At 36.4% G+C, this 16,053-nt stretch overlaps 1 protein-coding gene across 3 annotated transcripts in view; it reads left to right on the forward strand.

Moving 5' to 3' along the window:
• man2a1 (mannosidase, alpha, class 2A, member 1) overlaps positions 1-16,053 on the forward strand; it is a 258,837-nt gene that overhangs the window by 22,266 nt on the left and 220,518 nt on the right. For all 3 annotated transcript variants that reach the window (XM_088629350.1, XM_088629351.1, XM_088629349.1), the window contains 2 exons: positions 668-931; positions 7,171-7,315. In XM_088629350.1, the coding sequence (XP_088485476.1) occupies positions 668-931; positions 7,171-7,315 (409 nt within the window). The remainder of the gene's footprint in view (positions 1-667; positions 932-7,170; positions 7,316-16,053) is intronic.

Consider the following 16,053-nt stretch of genomic DNA (forward strand, 5'->3'; position numbering starts at 1 on the left):
TTGTTCCCAAGATCCGTCTTGCTTTTTTTCGGATAAATCCTCCATGAACACGTTTGTAATTTGGGATTGATGGATGAGTCTAAGATTTCCTTTTTTTTGGGTTTTAGAAATGAATTGATGTGAAATCTTATAGATGTTTGGTTGAAAATTATCCAGTAGGTTTTAATACAGAACATTTTCTGGAACGATAAAGCACCCGTCTTTTGATGAATGAGACTGGCTGAACAGCCTTCCTTTATTTATGACATTTTCTTATAGATGTGAGCCAGATTGACCTGACATTGGCTTCAAATCACTGGATAGCAGATGTTTGTGCTGTACCTGTACTGTGGGTGAAATTAAAGATTAATGTTCTACTTGTATTACAATTTTGCTAAATCTGAAAGAGTTCAAATATTTTTAGATAGTCATATATTAATTTAAAGTTCTGAAGTGTCTTTTACTCATGTAAGATGTGTAACCTAGCAACACTATAGCAAAGCCAGAGTAACTGGTAAAAGAAAACTGCCAGTGGGACTGCCATCAAATATTTAAGTCTCATAATGAAAGCTTAGGCAGTCATTAAGTTGTGAAATGTATCACAGATTTATATTTATTATATGTATCTCTGTTAATAAATGTGTAAAATGTTATTTTCTTTATAATTCCTTAAAATTTAATTTTTCAGGGGCAACTATCCGTACTTCAGGAGAAGATTGACCATTTGGAGAGATTGCTGGCAGAAAACAATGAAATTATCTCCAACATCAGGGACTCTATCCTCAGTCTGAGTGAAACTGTAAAGGATGGCAAGGTTAATCCTGATTCAATGAATGTGAGCAGAGCTGCTTTTCCAGAGCTACTTGCGTCTCCCCCTCTGGTGATTCCTGTGGAAACAGAGGACTGTCAGTTTGCAGTCAGGCCGTATTCTAAGGCCTCTGATGATGTACAGGTAAGGCAATGTCTTGGAGTTGGTATCTTTTAAGTGTTACTGTGTATTTCAGCATGTATGAGACATCAACCTTCAAAGTGCAATCTCACCTCGGAATGTTTGCTAATTTACACATTTTTGGAAATGGAATCAGAGGTGTGAAGATGTGTAATGTAAAATTCCTTAGCAAGTGAATGATTACAACATCATTTTTTTTTTCCAAGAGTAAGATGTTACTATGGACATTGGAAAAACAGTTTACACTGTATAAAGTCATATTTGTACTTTATATTAATTAGTATTGAAGACTGTAATATAAAATTGTGGGGGACATTTTTTTTCTTAATAAGTGCCAGTATTTTTCCCTCTTGTATCCCATTTTGATGACCATGTGTTATTGGTACAGAACTGAGTGATGATGTCTTTTAAGTTTGACACTGGTGAATCCAGCTGGACTAAACTTGGAAGTTTTTAGATGGACTGAAAAAAAAAACTGTTGCATACTAAGACATAGTATGTCTTAGTATGACCATGTAGTTATAAAATACTGAGTACTACATTGTGAAAAGTACAATAATGAAATGATATGGGATTTGAAAATAAGAGGAAACTGAGATAGCCATATTTATATTATTTATGTAGATAGCCATAAAAGTTAATCATTCAGAAGAGGGGTTTGAAGCTTAAAGTTTTAAACCTTTAAAATGTAAAATGACGTCAGGCTGGTGTGAAATATGACTGTTGGGAACAACAGCCTTGTGAAGTAATGCATTATTAGAAGTTACAACAGCACAGTGTTCTTTATGTTTGGGGAAGAAAACCAGACCATGCTATGTGCACGCTGTGTCATACCAAGATAAAATATTTTGGGAATACAACAATCATTTGAAATCACATCACGTTTCCATCCGGACTTGGAAGAAAAACGGCTTGTTCTTGTTGCTGCCGAACAGAGAACCCTCAAGCAAGTGTCAGAGCTTCCACATAGTTCGGAAAGGGCGAAGCAAATATCTGCAGCAATATCTATCTATAGCAAGTTTTATCGCAAAAGTTTTGCGCCCCTATACCGTTGTTGAAAACCCGGGCTTTTGCTTAATGTTGCAAACATGGTAGTCGAGGTACTACATACTGTCTCTGCGTCACTTTAGTGAAACAGCAATACCAACGCTCTACAATGACACCAAAACTCAAGTTTTAGAATCATTAGGCAATAACCTGTGATGTGTGGCCAAAATCCTATATCACTATTATGTGCACTACATCACCGATGAATGGCAGCTCATGTCTCGCGTACTCCAGTCACACAGTAAGAAAAACAATCATCATGTATAGAAAAAAAATCTAGATGCATTGAGAATCGATTTATAATCGCATTGTGGCACCCTGAATTGAAATCGAATCGTGAGGTTCCTAGAGATTCCCAACCCCAATTGATCAGTGCACCATACTTGCTGTTATCTGAAAACATTGAATCAATATCTAAAATCTGTCTGCTTTTACTTTTTGTAAAAGGCTATCTGAAGCTCATATACAGTGCCTTCTGAATTTATTTTACACCATTGATGAAATAGGAACATCAAATAAATATCAAATAACAGAAAGATTTACAGGATAGTTAAAATTTCTTGCTTAAATTAACGCATCAGGCAATAAATGTAAGTAATCTTAATATCATTGCACTGAACAAAGTCATTTTTATCATAATTAATCCAGTGCATAGACTCTGGCTCCCCTGCAGATCTAAATCGGATGAAGCAGAAAATGGATGGAGTACTTTCAGAACAGAAAAAAGTGTCACATTTATTCACACCCTATAGTTTATATTTTGTTAAACCTTCTTTGAAATAGATAACACTGCCTTTCCATGTAGAAGGTGGAATGCTCTTAGTTCTTTAGACACTTAGGTTTTTGTTGGTGAACTAACATCCTGCCTTGGATCATTAATGTTCAGTTAAACTGAGGTCTGGAGATAGAGATGGCTAGTTGAAAACATTTATTTTATGTAGAGTTAATGATTCCTTTGTCAATTTGTGTGAATGTTTTGGATCGTTGTCCTGTTGGAATGTCTGTTTTTGGCCAATCTTGAAATTTTTTGCAGAAACAAATGCCCTAGTAAATGTTGGAGTTCATAATTTCCCCCATCTCGTCATGGGTGCCAGGATGCATAGATGAAAAACAACTCCAAAACACAACGTAAGCCTCCCAGTATTTCGTAAAGAGCAGAGTGTTTTCTAACCAACACCAAACATAAAGTTAATGAGCAAGTGCATAAAGCTCAATTAACTTTGCAGTTGACCTTGGAATTAACATTCATATTTGGCAAGTTTGGGTCACCTTTGTTTCTGGTTCGCCCTCAGAAGAGGCTTCTTCCTTGCAGCCCAGCTGTGAATGCCACATTAATGCAGGTGACTTCGAATGCTAGGTTTCATTGTATTGTCAGAATCATTTATTGTATTGTTAGAAACAGCATTTGGCTGTTCCCTCTCAGAAAATGTATTTCTCAACCCATGGTGGCGAGATACACTTGTGCCCTCTTCCTGGCAGGGTGCCTACTGTAGCCTTAATTTTTTAATTTTATTAAAATGGGCACTACTTTATTAAAATGGGCACTACACTAGAAAGTGCTAGATTCAGCTTTTTGTATCTTTCATATCCATCTCCCAACTTGTGGAGGTCAAGGACCATTTGCTTACTGAATTTGCTGTGAAGAGCTCCGTGACCTTAACCATGATGATGCATGCTATTCTACCACTGAATGTTTTCTGTTGATTACCTCCTTTTGTACTCCAGGGAAACAGGAAAACATCAGAGGCCTCTATATAATTCTGGAAACTTACATAGAGCAGTATGTTGTATTTGTCCTGTTTATATTTATTTATAGGAATGCTTAAAGGTTTCAATGCATCCCTCTTTTTCTGGAATTCAGTTATCACAAATATAACTTTGATTTGTACTTTATTATGATTACAGTATAACCTTAAGAATTTTTAAGTGAGATGCATTATCCAATCTACAGTATAACACGTTCCGCAATATGGTTTTTGTTGCCATTTTATTGGGAATCTGAATAAATTTGGAGGGCAGTTTTTAATATAAAAGTTAAATATGTATTTAAATACCAGATAGTTACATATTTTTGAAAAATGCTCTTCATTGCATTATAACGCATTATTGATTTTTGTTTTTAATGCTTTATTTTTTATATTTTATCGTTCAACCAATTTACGAGGTCCTGTCAGTTAAAATGACAACTTTATTTAATCCCTACCAACTCCAGTTTCATATTTTTAGATTATTATATTTTTATGAGAAATTTAATTTGCATTAGCCAAAATGATCAAAGGGCAGCATTGTGGCCCACTGGTTAGCATTGCTGCTTTTCAGTGCTGTGGTCCTGGAATCAATTCTGCACCTTGGGTGCTATCTGCTTGGAATTTGTATGTTTGTGTGAGTTTCCTCAGGTGGCTCAGTACAAAGACATACTGGTAGGTTAATTGGCTTCTGGTCTGAGTGTTTTTGTTTGTGCCCTGTGATGGACTGAGATCGAGGGTATATCCTTCCTTGCACCCAAGTCCCTCATGACCCTGTATTGGACAAAGTGATAGGAAAATGGGTGGGTAGAAAATTACCTGACCTTGGGTCCTTTTCCCCTTGTTCTATTTCATCTAGAATATTTCTAAATAAATCAAGATTACTTTTAATGTTCAGCGGGCCATATTGGCCTGTAAGACAATTACCTCTTTTGCTAGGCTAAGGAGAGACTATCTTGCTTTGGCAACAATCATGTGATAACACAGAAAATGCCAAATTACTAATTTGATTTGGAGGGTAATTGTAGTAATATTTTTTATATTTTTACTGATTCCAGGCCTCTTTCCTGTAATCCAATTGCTGTCACACGTTCATCATTATACCAGTAAATGTGAGGTAATCCTCAAAGACATTATTTGCTTATCTTTGATTTATGTAATGGGCTTTTTGCATCATTTTACATCCATTGTGATTCAATTTTATATTGTTAATGTGAAGCAAAGACTGAACAATACATGCTATAGTGCCAACAGCACAACTGAAGGTGTTAAGAAGAGATATCCTTGTATGAATTCTGGTATGTCTGCAGGGAGAACAAATGGTTAGAGATTTGTCTTTAATAATTTATTGCATTTATATAGTACTTTTCATCCCAAAGGATGCACTTTACATATAGAAGTGCTCCCACTCCTACTTAATTCATCACTAAAGTGCAGTGCCCACCTGGGTGAAGAATGGCAGCTATTATCTTCAGCAGCCTCCCTGTATGGCAGGTTCAATAGAGAACTGAATCACAGTAATGTGAGTGTTTTGTTTTACTGTAACAATCAGAAATTTGTAACAGCAAATTGCAAGAGTACCTGACGACTTTTAGGAATCAATCAGACATAATAATTTACAGTCTCACACATGGTTTTCTAAATATACAATATATAGTTTATTGATATGATGCCAAAAACATGCAAACACATTAATAGAATATATTTGGGAAACACTCTACTGTGATATAAAAAGCTAATCGTTCCTTCAGGGATTATAAGGGGAAGAGTTAATAACTTCAGAGTTAAAGTTAAATGCCACAACATGCAATATGGTCTACCTCATATCAGTTTTATCAGTCTCCTATAATTACATCACATTCATATTATCAGATACAAATAAATATGTGTTTAATATAATGAACTAAAAATCAAACTTGTATGGAATAATATTTCAGAATTATAATCTGAATAACAAAGTTTTGAACTCAAAGATCTGCTGGCCAGACATCCTTGTTGGGTTCAAACTACTGCTGAGAAGACAGAGCTGGGCAGGATTAGTGCATTGTCCAACTTGGCAGCTGTTTGTTCTGTGCAGGGAGTTACTGGGCAGCTCTACCGGAAGTTAGTGTGGCTGAATTTATGTCTTTAAAGGCAGTCTGTGCACAGTTGTCTTCTTGTTTATGGCCTCAAGGTACACAGCTGGGAAAATTAGCTGCGTCCCGATTATGGCTTGATGCTGAATATGCATGGATATTCAGGATGACGCGAAAACGCATCCAAATGTTTCATTGATCAGATGAAAAGAACAGTGGGTTCATGAACACAAGAATATCTTGAACAGAATTTTGCTTTTTACTGACTCACTCTCTGGGACAGGCATCGTAGAGAAAGGTTGGGACTACTGACTGGGACTACATGCGATTGGGGAAAAGTCAGATTGCTAGTTCAGTTGGAGAAGGAACCAGTGAGTTAAATGACAATAAATAAGTTGGGTGCAAGCTTTTAGGGTGCGGTATCACAGCTGCTGATTGGTTGAGATGCTGTCAGGTATGTCTGGTACCCACCCTGCAGATCCTTCCGTGGTGGATCTCCCTTTAGATTATGTACAGTGACCTTGGACCCGTGGTCGTCAGAAGAAACAAGACTACAGGCTCAATGGAGCCCATCTACGCTATTCATAATTAGATGGTTCACCACTGGATACAGCTTTACGATGCCTCTTATCAGAGGGGCCTCTCAAACACATTCCTCTGTAATTACACATAGGCCCAGGCTGGGTTTTAGGACCCTACTCTTACTGTTAGTGCCATGGGATCTTTAATGACCTAGCAGTCAAGACCTTGATTTCAAGTGTAAACAGAAGAATGACACTTCCTGGGAATTCTAATGCAGAATGAAAGGTGCACAATATGAGAACAAAAATTAATCACAACATAATTCCTTGCAAATGAGTCTGAGTGCTGCTGTTTTTTTTCTAGCAGAGAAACTGACCCATGCAATACAGAGCACCTCTATTACAGTATTTAATAAATTGTTACATACCCTTTTGAACAAAGCAATCAAAGATCAAAGGGAATTAATCCTACCAATATTAAATTTGACTTGCCAATATTAATTTCACTTACTGTGTATGAAAAATCAAGTAATCTTGAGACATCCTCATCTCTAAGGCCTATTCAAATATACATAGTAAAGTAAGACCGTTTAGGTTTTTAACATAGTTGCTGTTAGCACATGTGAAGAATGCATCCTGTTAATTTTATATGAATATCATTTGCATCTCCATGTTGCAGTCCTGTGTCAGAAGTGGAAAGATGGAGGGTCTGACTGAAAGTGAGAAGGGTTCAGTGGACGAATCCTTCATATGGAACATTTACAAGCATGAAAAACAATGTGCCTGAGCATCTTGGTGATTGAAGAACCATGCAGTGAGAATTTAATTTTAAGGCTCTCCCATTTTTCTTTCAGATGCTGGATGTCTACAGCCTGCTTCCCTTTGACAACCCTGATGGAGGGGTTTGGAAACAAGGCTTTGACATCTCTTACGATGAGCATGAGTGGGATAATGAGCCTCTGCAGGTGTTTGTTGTTCCCCATTCACATAATGACCCTGGTAAGAAGTGATCTTGAGGTTACAGCTTTAATTAATTTCTTTCCAGCAGAGCACCTTAAGCAAAAATGAGTACTAGATTGGGAAATCTCAATACATGACATACTTTTGTATTTTTATTCATCTATAGGTATGTTTAATTCTTAAGAAAAATTATAGGAGGTGCATACTTTTAATTTTTTATGTGACCAATTGCAATGTTTTGTCAAAGTAGAAAAAAGACTTTAACGTTCAGAGATCTATTTTGTGCATTATAAGTGTAAGACTGAAAAACAGCCTTAGTGATGTGAGCTGCACAAATTAATAGATGTCATCAAACAGATTCATTTTGTGGGGCACTATAGAAACAATTCAACAATTGATACCACTGTAGATATTGTTGTACAACATGTACTGTCCTGGTAACTGGCTACACATTTGTGTCATATTATATTCTACATGGAATCGATGATTTTTATAGAAACACTCTTTCAATGTCTGTAGAAGCTTTGCTCTTCATGACTGATTCTCTGTGTAAGAGACAGAAAGCAAGGCTTGCGTTTTAACAGTGAAAAGTGAGCTTTTAGTCATCATTAGAAAAACACTGTTCAGTCTGTTTGTATTGTCTACAAATAAATTAAAGTAATGAAGAGGAGCACTGGTTAACTTATTATTAGTACTGCACATGCGGCTGCTAAAATAACTGCAGAGGTTTAATACATTTCTGTAGCATGTGTTGAAGACAAGTTAACATTGCCCACACAAACAACAGAAAAATACAATTAGAATAACTTAGTTCTTGGCCTTAGGTTAAAATGAACTTTTCTAAGACTTAATGAATCTTTGTTTTGAAATGAACTGGCAGTTAAAAGTGCTTACATTTTCAGACATGTTGATTGTTTTGAATCTTGAGATAGATAAACTAGCCTCTGACCAAAAAATTGTTAACACAAAAACGTGTTAATTTTTTCATAATGTGGCAGTTTTAAAGTAATTCCTTTAATTGCTTTAGTTTTTTATTAATATTTGTGTAGAATAAAGTGGTTAGAAAATGAATATTGACAGAGGCAAGACGGATTCTTCTCCATGACTGACTACACAGTTAGCTCAATATCCTAAGCTCTCATCTGTAAGACCCCAAGTTTTACTTCTGTCAGATCCCTAATACCGATTTTATCTTGCTTGCTGTGAGGATTCTTTTTATATCTGAAATAAGGGGAAGCATCAGTTTTTGTTAATGTAAAAAGCAAACATTGGTTTACCAATTAAAGATTTCTAAAACTTTTAACAATCTCAACAAATGCCTAATTTAGACAGCCAACGTCTCTGTAGCTGAGACAGAATCCCATCTCCTTTTTATCAGAATCCCTGAAGGAAATGCCTGGGAGAATAAGCCATTTCCGTTTATAAAGATTGAATCCACTATCTAGAAGATAAGTAGAATGGGATGTTGGTAAAAGTCAGATTCTGCAGGTTCTTTAAAGAATTAACTACATGTATTTTCTGTGAAGTACAAACATAAAACACCGTTGGGTTGAGCCATATATGACCAGTGCAGCATTGTCCAGTCATTCGAAATGTTGAATCTTAAACTGTAATTAATGTGAAATATTATTTGGAGGGATACATTTTGAAAGACATCATAGTTATAAATCCTGCACCCTTTTTTCCAACAATAGAATTTTCTTGGCAATTGTATACTGCACGAAGCTGTGAAATACAAGAAGGCTGTTTCCACTTGTTAAGCTTGTATCATCAAATGTGAACACGTTTTCTTCTTTTGCAAAGATAGTCTTAATGTGGCATATTTTCCACTGGAATTCAGAAGTATTGTCATTCCATACATTTAGAAATGGTTGAGTTGCCCGACTCATTTTTTTGTTTTATAATTTGTGTTGTTTTCTGTATGGCTTCTTAGGATTTCTGGCTGATTTTTATAGATTGCTAAAACTTAGAGACAAAAAGCCATCTTTTTTTATTTTGTCTATCCCTAAAATGTGAGCAGCTGAAGTTGTGTATACCTATTTTTAATGTGTTCTTTATAGAAAAAATAAAATTATACGTGATGCATGTTTTGTCCTTCTAGAAAGGTGTTGTTCCAGTTTTTAGGCAAGCTGGAGTTTGTTCTTCCATGCAGACATACTACAGAAGCATATTCCTGGGCATTTTGTTTAAAGAAATTGAATAAATTCTTACCTGAAGGAAAGCTCATGCATGATAACCTTTCACTTGAACAGGTAGAGTCCGATTCATTTAATCACGTTTGAATAAGACTTATATCCTAAACGCATCCACACATTTATACTACATTTAATTTTACTATATGAGTTAAAATTATATTTTATCTGGATATGGTTGGAATGTCAAAAACCCTGTGCCTCTTTCCAAAGTGTTGTCCATTCATTGCCGGAGGGTAAAGGACTACAAAAACTACAGTATAAATGCAGTTTTGATTTATACCTTCACCATCTTTTGAAGCACCAAAGTGGAGATTCTCTTCCAATTCCCTAGGCAGAGAAATACAAGATGATGGTCTTAGAATTTCTCACTTGGACACCATGTACCATTTCTTGTTAAATTATTATGCTAATGTATGTCCTTTAGTGGGTGAAGCTGGTTACCAGTGACAAACTTTCCAGTGCTGTTTGGAGAAAAAAGAGGATAGATTCTGATTAGTTGATGGCAATCTTTCTTGGGATTGTAAAGCTGTTTAAAAGATATGGAGCTTCTGTAGACATGTAATTTTCTTTGAGGGATTAGCTTTAGAAAAAGAAAGGCACAATTCAGAGTAGATGCTGTTTGTCACCAAAATGGAGGATTTTTTATGGAAAGTATTGAAGCTTTATAACTGTTCTCAAAATTAATTTGCACGTGCTTTACAGTTAAACACATTCAGTGGTTACCAAGGCTGTTTTAAAAGTTAACAGTACAGTACTGATATAAGTCTTTTAGGTAGCTATTTTAGCTTTGACTTACAGTTGTAACGTTGCCATAGCCAAAATGTAAATGTAGTGGCTCTCTGAAGGCACCAGTTCTGTAGGGTTTGGGCATTTACTGAGACAATTATTAATTGTAGCAGTAAATCACAAAGTTGATTCTTTTGATGGCTTTAGAATCCAACCATGCGACATAACTCAAACAACGCACACACACAGGTACTAATACACGAGGATACATTTATTAATACATAGAATATGCATATAAAACTAACAGATCTTATTGAGAGGGTTATCAGAATACAAAAGATATATATTCAATCAGTTACAAAGTGTTACACATATCAAGAGGACATACGTTCAGTATATCATTCATTTAGACCGTTTCGTAAACGAACTTGGTTATAACTTCTACATTAGATACTCAAAACAAGTACATAACTAATTCTTAAAGGAATTAAATTGATATCAACTGGTTCGGATAACAATTGAATTCTCGAGCTGTAATGCATTGAAGTTGAATACTCATCCAATCTTTGGGGATTCAGATCTCCTGCGGGCACAAAGAAGCAGTTGCAGGCTGTTGCTGTCCAATCCGCGCTCTCTGGCTGTGTGCCAGGCTGTGCTGTGCGGTTTGCGACGGTGCGCTGCTGATGTTCACTGACCGGCTAGTTAGTGTTGGCTTTAACTAGCAAAGTTTGTGCACGGGAGAAAAGATGACTGTGGGTCCCAGCAAGTCAGGAAGAGGACCGGTTCGTTCCTGATGAAGAGCTAGTTCTGAATAGTGATTCAGCTGTCCACAGTTCCGACCTGTTCACGAGGCCTGCTGCTATAGCTAACCTCGGGTGGATCCTCTGGTTACTCTCTGGCAACCTCCGCTCTCGACTCTTAGAACAAAGGACAGTTCTGGCACTCGGACACACTGGCCGTTCCGTGGTTGTCCGGGCTGAGTCTCAGGATGGTCAGGAGGCGCGCTGCGAGAATGTCCTGCCCTTGGGAGCCTTCTGCTCCTGGGCCGTCCTGCCCTGGAATTCTCCTTTGAATTCCCTTTAGAAAAGTCCACAGAATCTCAGAATCTTACTGAATCTCTTCTGAATCTTGAATCTCTCAGGCCCTCTGTGTTGCCTGTTTTTACCTGGAGGAACTTCAGCTCGTTGATTGGCTGAAAGTTCCATGGGCATCAGAGTCCCACGTGGGTTACTCGGCCCTACCAGTCCCTGATTGGTTGATCAAGGTGAGATATGAGTCACTTACTCCTGACACTTAGGAATGCAGTCCAGATGTCCAATTCTGCCTTATTAATAAGCCTCGCCGCTACACAGTTTACAATTGAAAGCCACATTTAGAAAAAAAAGTTTGACCTCTGTGAAAACTTTATATTGCCCCTCATCTTGTAAAATGGCATACTTTTTGGCATAATTGGTAGCACAGTTAATAATCATTGTTGATTGTTTTGCATTGGTTATATGAAAGGATAAACGAATTGTTTCATAAAACAGTTTTAGTCTGTTCCTGATCAGTCATGGTTGAGTAAAGTGTAAAGATGACTCCAGGGATGAGTGAAAATGAGAGCTGTTATATGGTACTGGTCATGTGGGAGAGGCACCAGTTGATGTTTAGTTTGAAAATATTCATTTACTGAGTTTCTTAGCCTCAACAAGTGACCATCACACACAGACCTTAAGTAATTTATGTTCATCTTGGGTATAAATAATTTCCCAGTTAAGAAATTGTACTTAATGTTTTTTGTGTGTTTCACCACTAACATACTGCAAAGGGTAAAATAGGAGTTAATACCTCTTATTAATCGTCTTATAAGATTTATCCCACATGTAAAATATAAATAACACACTTCTTTGTTGTACCTGCTTCTGAAGTATAACAGACTCTTCCTCAGGATTCGCACTGTAAAGAAAAAATATGAGTTAGAAATATAAGTAAAGAATATGAAGTACGCAGTATATATGATGTGGTATAACTGTTAAAAATGTGCTTTATCGGTAACTTGTTTATATGCTTCCTTTTGTAGCTCATGGGCACTGAGTGGTTACACACATCTTTAAACTACTCTGCAAATAAATAATACATATCATTTTGAACTTCATTCATTCATTGCCTATTATGATAAAACTATAGGTTTTAGTCATAATTACTGATCTGGCTGTTACACTGTAGAGGTTATTTAATGACAATGGAAAAACTGGTGATAACTTTAATAAGGTATTCAATGTAGCAGAATAGGCTGCTTTACCCAACACATACATTTAGGATAATAAAAACTTAAAATTATTACCTGTATTAACTCCATTTGTCTTTAATTATTTTATGAATTAAAGAGAAGGTTATGGCTAAATACGAATTTTCAATTTTACAGTTGTACAAAATCTCTTTTAGCTTTAAAAACTGCATCCCTAGAGTTGATAGATTATGAAATCACAAAAATGTGAGGTACAGTAAGATATTGTTTTGAAAAAAGATTGAATTATGGATGAATTCTAGACATGAGTTGAAATGGACTTAACCTTATAGTTCAGACACCCCTTCTTCTAGACTGGGCTGCATCATGACCTGATTGTCTTGAGTCTGCAGGAGGTGCAGAGCTACCCAGGTGCTGCCAGGGATGGGGCTGTGACTTGATGCTTGGGATCTTGACTCACAATGGGAGTAAGAAGCTCTGGCAGTGCACATTTCAGAGGCAAGAATTCATGTTCCTGATCTGCTGCCTGTGGCTGTATGTGGGTTGTGGCCAAGTTGAACAGCAGGTGGAAATTCAAATTGGCCAATTATCAAATAAAATAATTAGTGATTGTTTTTTTTTAAATTAAGCTATATTGACTTAGTTTTATGTAAAAAATGATCAAATTGGGAAAGAGTAACATTTATGTTGAAAATAGCATTGTAGAATATTTTGAAGTAAAATGTTAGCACTGTCGATTAACATCCCATTTATTATATGAAATACTAATTTGAAACAAGTGTGTAATAACATTTTCTAGGTGCATGACACTCTTGAACAAATCAGTTCTTGTAAAAACAATTCTAGCTACAAGTATTACTTTCTTTAACCAAACTGAGACCCTAAAAACTTGTTGATGGAATTAGATGCACAGTACTAACATTCTGCTACAGGATGTATACTCCTGCTAATGTTGATTTCATGAGAAAATATATCTAATATAAATTTGCGTATTTCAGCAACGAATGTGTTGGTTCTTTGGGTGTAGTATATATGAATGGCTTTTGGCTCTGTGCACTGAGTAACATGATTACATAAAAGCTCTTTAGGGAGAATGACTTTTCTGCATTGTTTATGACAATTTTTAATAATTATTTTTAAAATATTAATCTTGTAGAATTCAACTCAAATGAAATACTTTCTCTGTGTCAGTATCCTCCTTTTAAACAAAAATATGATTTTTGCAAAAGCTGTACTTTCTGGTTTCAACCTTTTGTATTTGTTGCAGTAAGCAGACTTGTTAGCTTTTTTCTCAGTATTGACTGCATGTAAAGGAGAGGTTGCTTTCATGTACATTTCCCTTATACAGTTAAACCGCAGAATCCCCAGAATTAAAAAAAAGAAAGAATGAATAAACCCCAGAATTAAACTTAGAATTAACAACATTTCCAAATATATTCAAATATCTGTAAGCTAAATAATGTATTTTCTTCCAATGCTAATATTTTTTTTCATTAATGCTGAAATATTATAATAGTGTTGCCCTGAGTTACAGGGGTTTGTTAGTGGCTTGTCTAGGTAAAAGCCTTTAGCTGGTTCACAGGAAGCCTAATGTGGACAAGGCTTGCTTTGACTGTTCACTGAACTGTGCTGAATTGTGAGTTTTCAGCTTTCACTTAATTAGCCGATATTGTCCATTAATTGACCAGTTTACCATGCAGAGAAATCCTGGATATGCCACTCATAATTCCTGTGGAAAGTCCAAAGACCAAAAAAACTCTTATATTCAGGTTTGAAATGTTCATTTCCTTTATGGATGGCACAAGCAGTTTATGGCATAGGCCTCAGGAACCAGAAATTATATTTCTAATGCTTTGTTGTGTTTGCACAGCTACTAGAGTAACTGTTAGGAAAGAATAACAATGTGACAAATGGTTTAACAATTGGGAAAAGAATAAGTATAATTTAAATGTGGTATTGACGTATAAAAATGTACCTTGTATGAAATAATGATAACTGTATACTTGAGTGGATAACAGCTGTATTGGGACAGTAGGGTACAAACAAAATGGTGGATTTTCTGAATTGCATTCCCCCGAAAGCTGCGTGGAACAACCTGGAACCCTCCATCATCTGACCAATTGTAGATAAACTGGTAATTTTGTCATGTCATTTACCAAACCGCTTTATACCATACGGTGTTGCGGGAAGCCGGAGCCTACCCGCCAAGTAACGCGTGCAAAGCAGGGTACACCCTGGACGTGGCGCCAGTCCATCGCAGGGCAAGTGCAAGCCAGTCGTACATGGGGACAATTTGGAGGCCACGGTAAAGGTCGAGGGGGGAAATTTGGCCAGGACGCCGGGATAACTCCCTACTCTTAGAAATGCCCGGGGATCTTTAATGACCACTGAGAGTCAGGACCTCGGTTTAACGTCTCATCCAAAAGACGGCGCCCACTACAGTATAGTGTCCCTGCCACTATACCAAGGCATTAGAACCCACACAGAACGCAGGTGGGGTGCCCCCCACTGGTCCCACTAACACCACTTCCAGCAGCAACTGTAGCTTCCCAGGAGGTCTCCCATCCAGGTACTGACCAGGCTCAACCTTGCTTAGCTTCAGTGGGTACCAAGTTGAGAGCTGCACGGTGATATAGCTGCTGGCACTGGTAATTTTAAAATATAAAAACTGTATGAGGCATCGAATGGTCTATCTCCAGCTACCTTATGGATTTATTGTGAATATACTGTACCTTATTCCCCTGCCAAAGACCTGGCTCCTCAAAAGGAGTAACAGAGTCTTCTTGTGCATTCTCTATTTCTGAGGAACTCATTGCCCATATCATTTAGGATTTTCAAAACTCCCTTAAGATCTTAATGTATAATAAAGTCTTGTACATTGCTTCACTATGTAAATTTGCTTTGATTTCCTCCTACTTTCTCATTGCCTCTCTTGTGTATTTCATATGTGCTGCTGTCCATTGCTTTAAGTTTGCTGAAAAGTGCTCGAAGAGACAAAGTTACTATTATACTTATGACATTAATTGTCACATTAACAGAGTAAAGTATCAGCATGACAGTAAGTTTCTTTTGAAGTGTTCACAAACTATACTTTGCATATTTTTTCATTCATTGAACATTTACATTTCCAGTGTTACAGGCTCACTGTGAGAAGTAATAAATTGTTTGACTAAGTTATATAAGCCATCATCTGGAACTGTTTGCTCTGTACTTCAGCCAGGTGTATATCGTTTGTTATTTGCTACAAAGTGTCAAACATAAGCATATGTAATATACCAGTGCTCCATTTCTGAATTATTTTGCTCATTTAAAAAATTGTTATAAATACAATGTGCCTGTAAAATAGAGAAAGTGTTTTTAAATATCAAAAACAAAGTTTATATATATTTTTGTGTTTGTTAAAACTGAGAAATGACCTCATTATGTGTTATTATTATTATATTTATGAATGTCATACATAATGATAATTTTATTATCAACTTAAATGCAGAAAAATACTGATGCAAAATCTTAACCAAAATGTTTTCTGAGGGTCTTGTAACTGTGTTGCGGTACATGTTTAATCTTCTTCACATTGGGAGTTATACAACTAATAATAAGTAAGAAAAACAAATCTTGGTGAATTGTGT

Source organism: Lepisosteus platostomus, chromosome 4 (assembly GCF_059453375.1).
Source record: "Lepisosteus platostomus isolate fLepPlt1 chromosome 4, fLepPlt1.hap1, whole genome shotgun sequence".
In the NCBI taxonomy this organism is placed as follows: domain Eukaryota; kingdom Metazoa; phylum Chordata; class Actinopteri; order Semionotiformes; family Lepisosteidae; genus Lepisosteus; species Lepisosteus platostomus.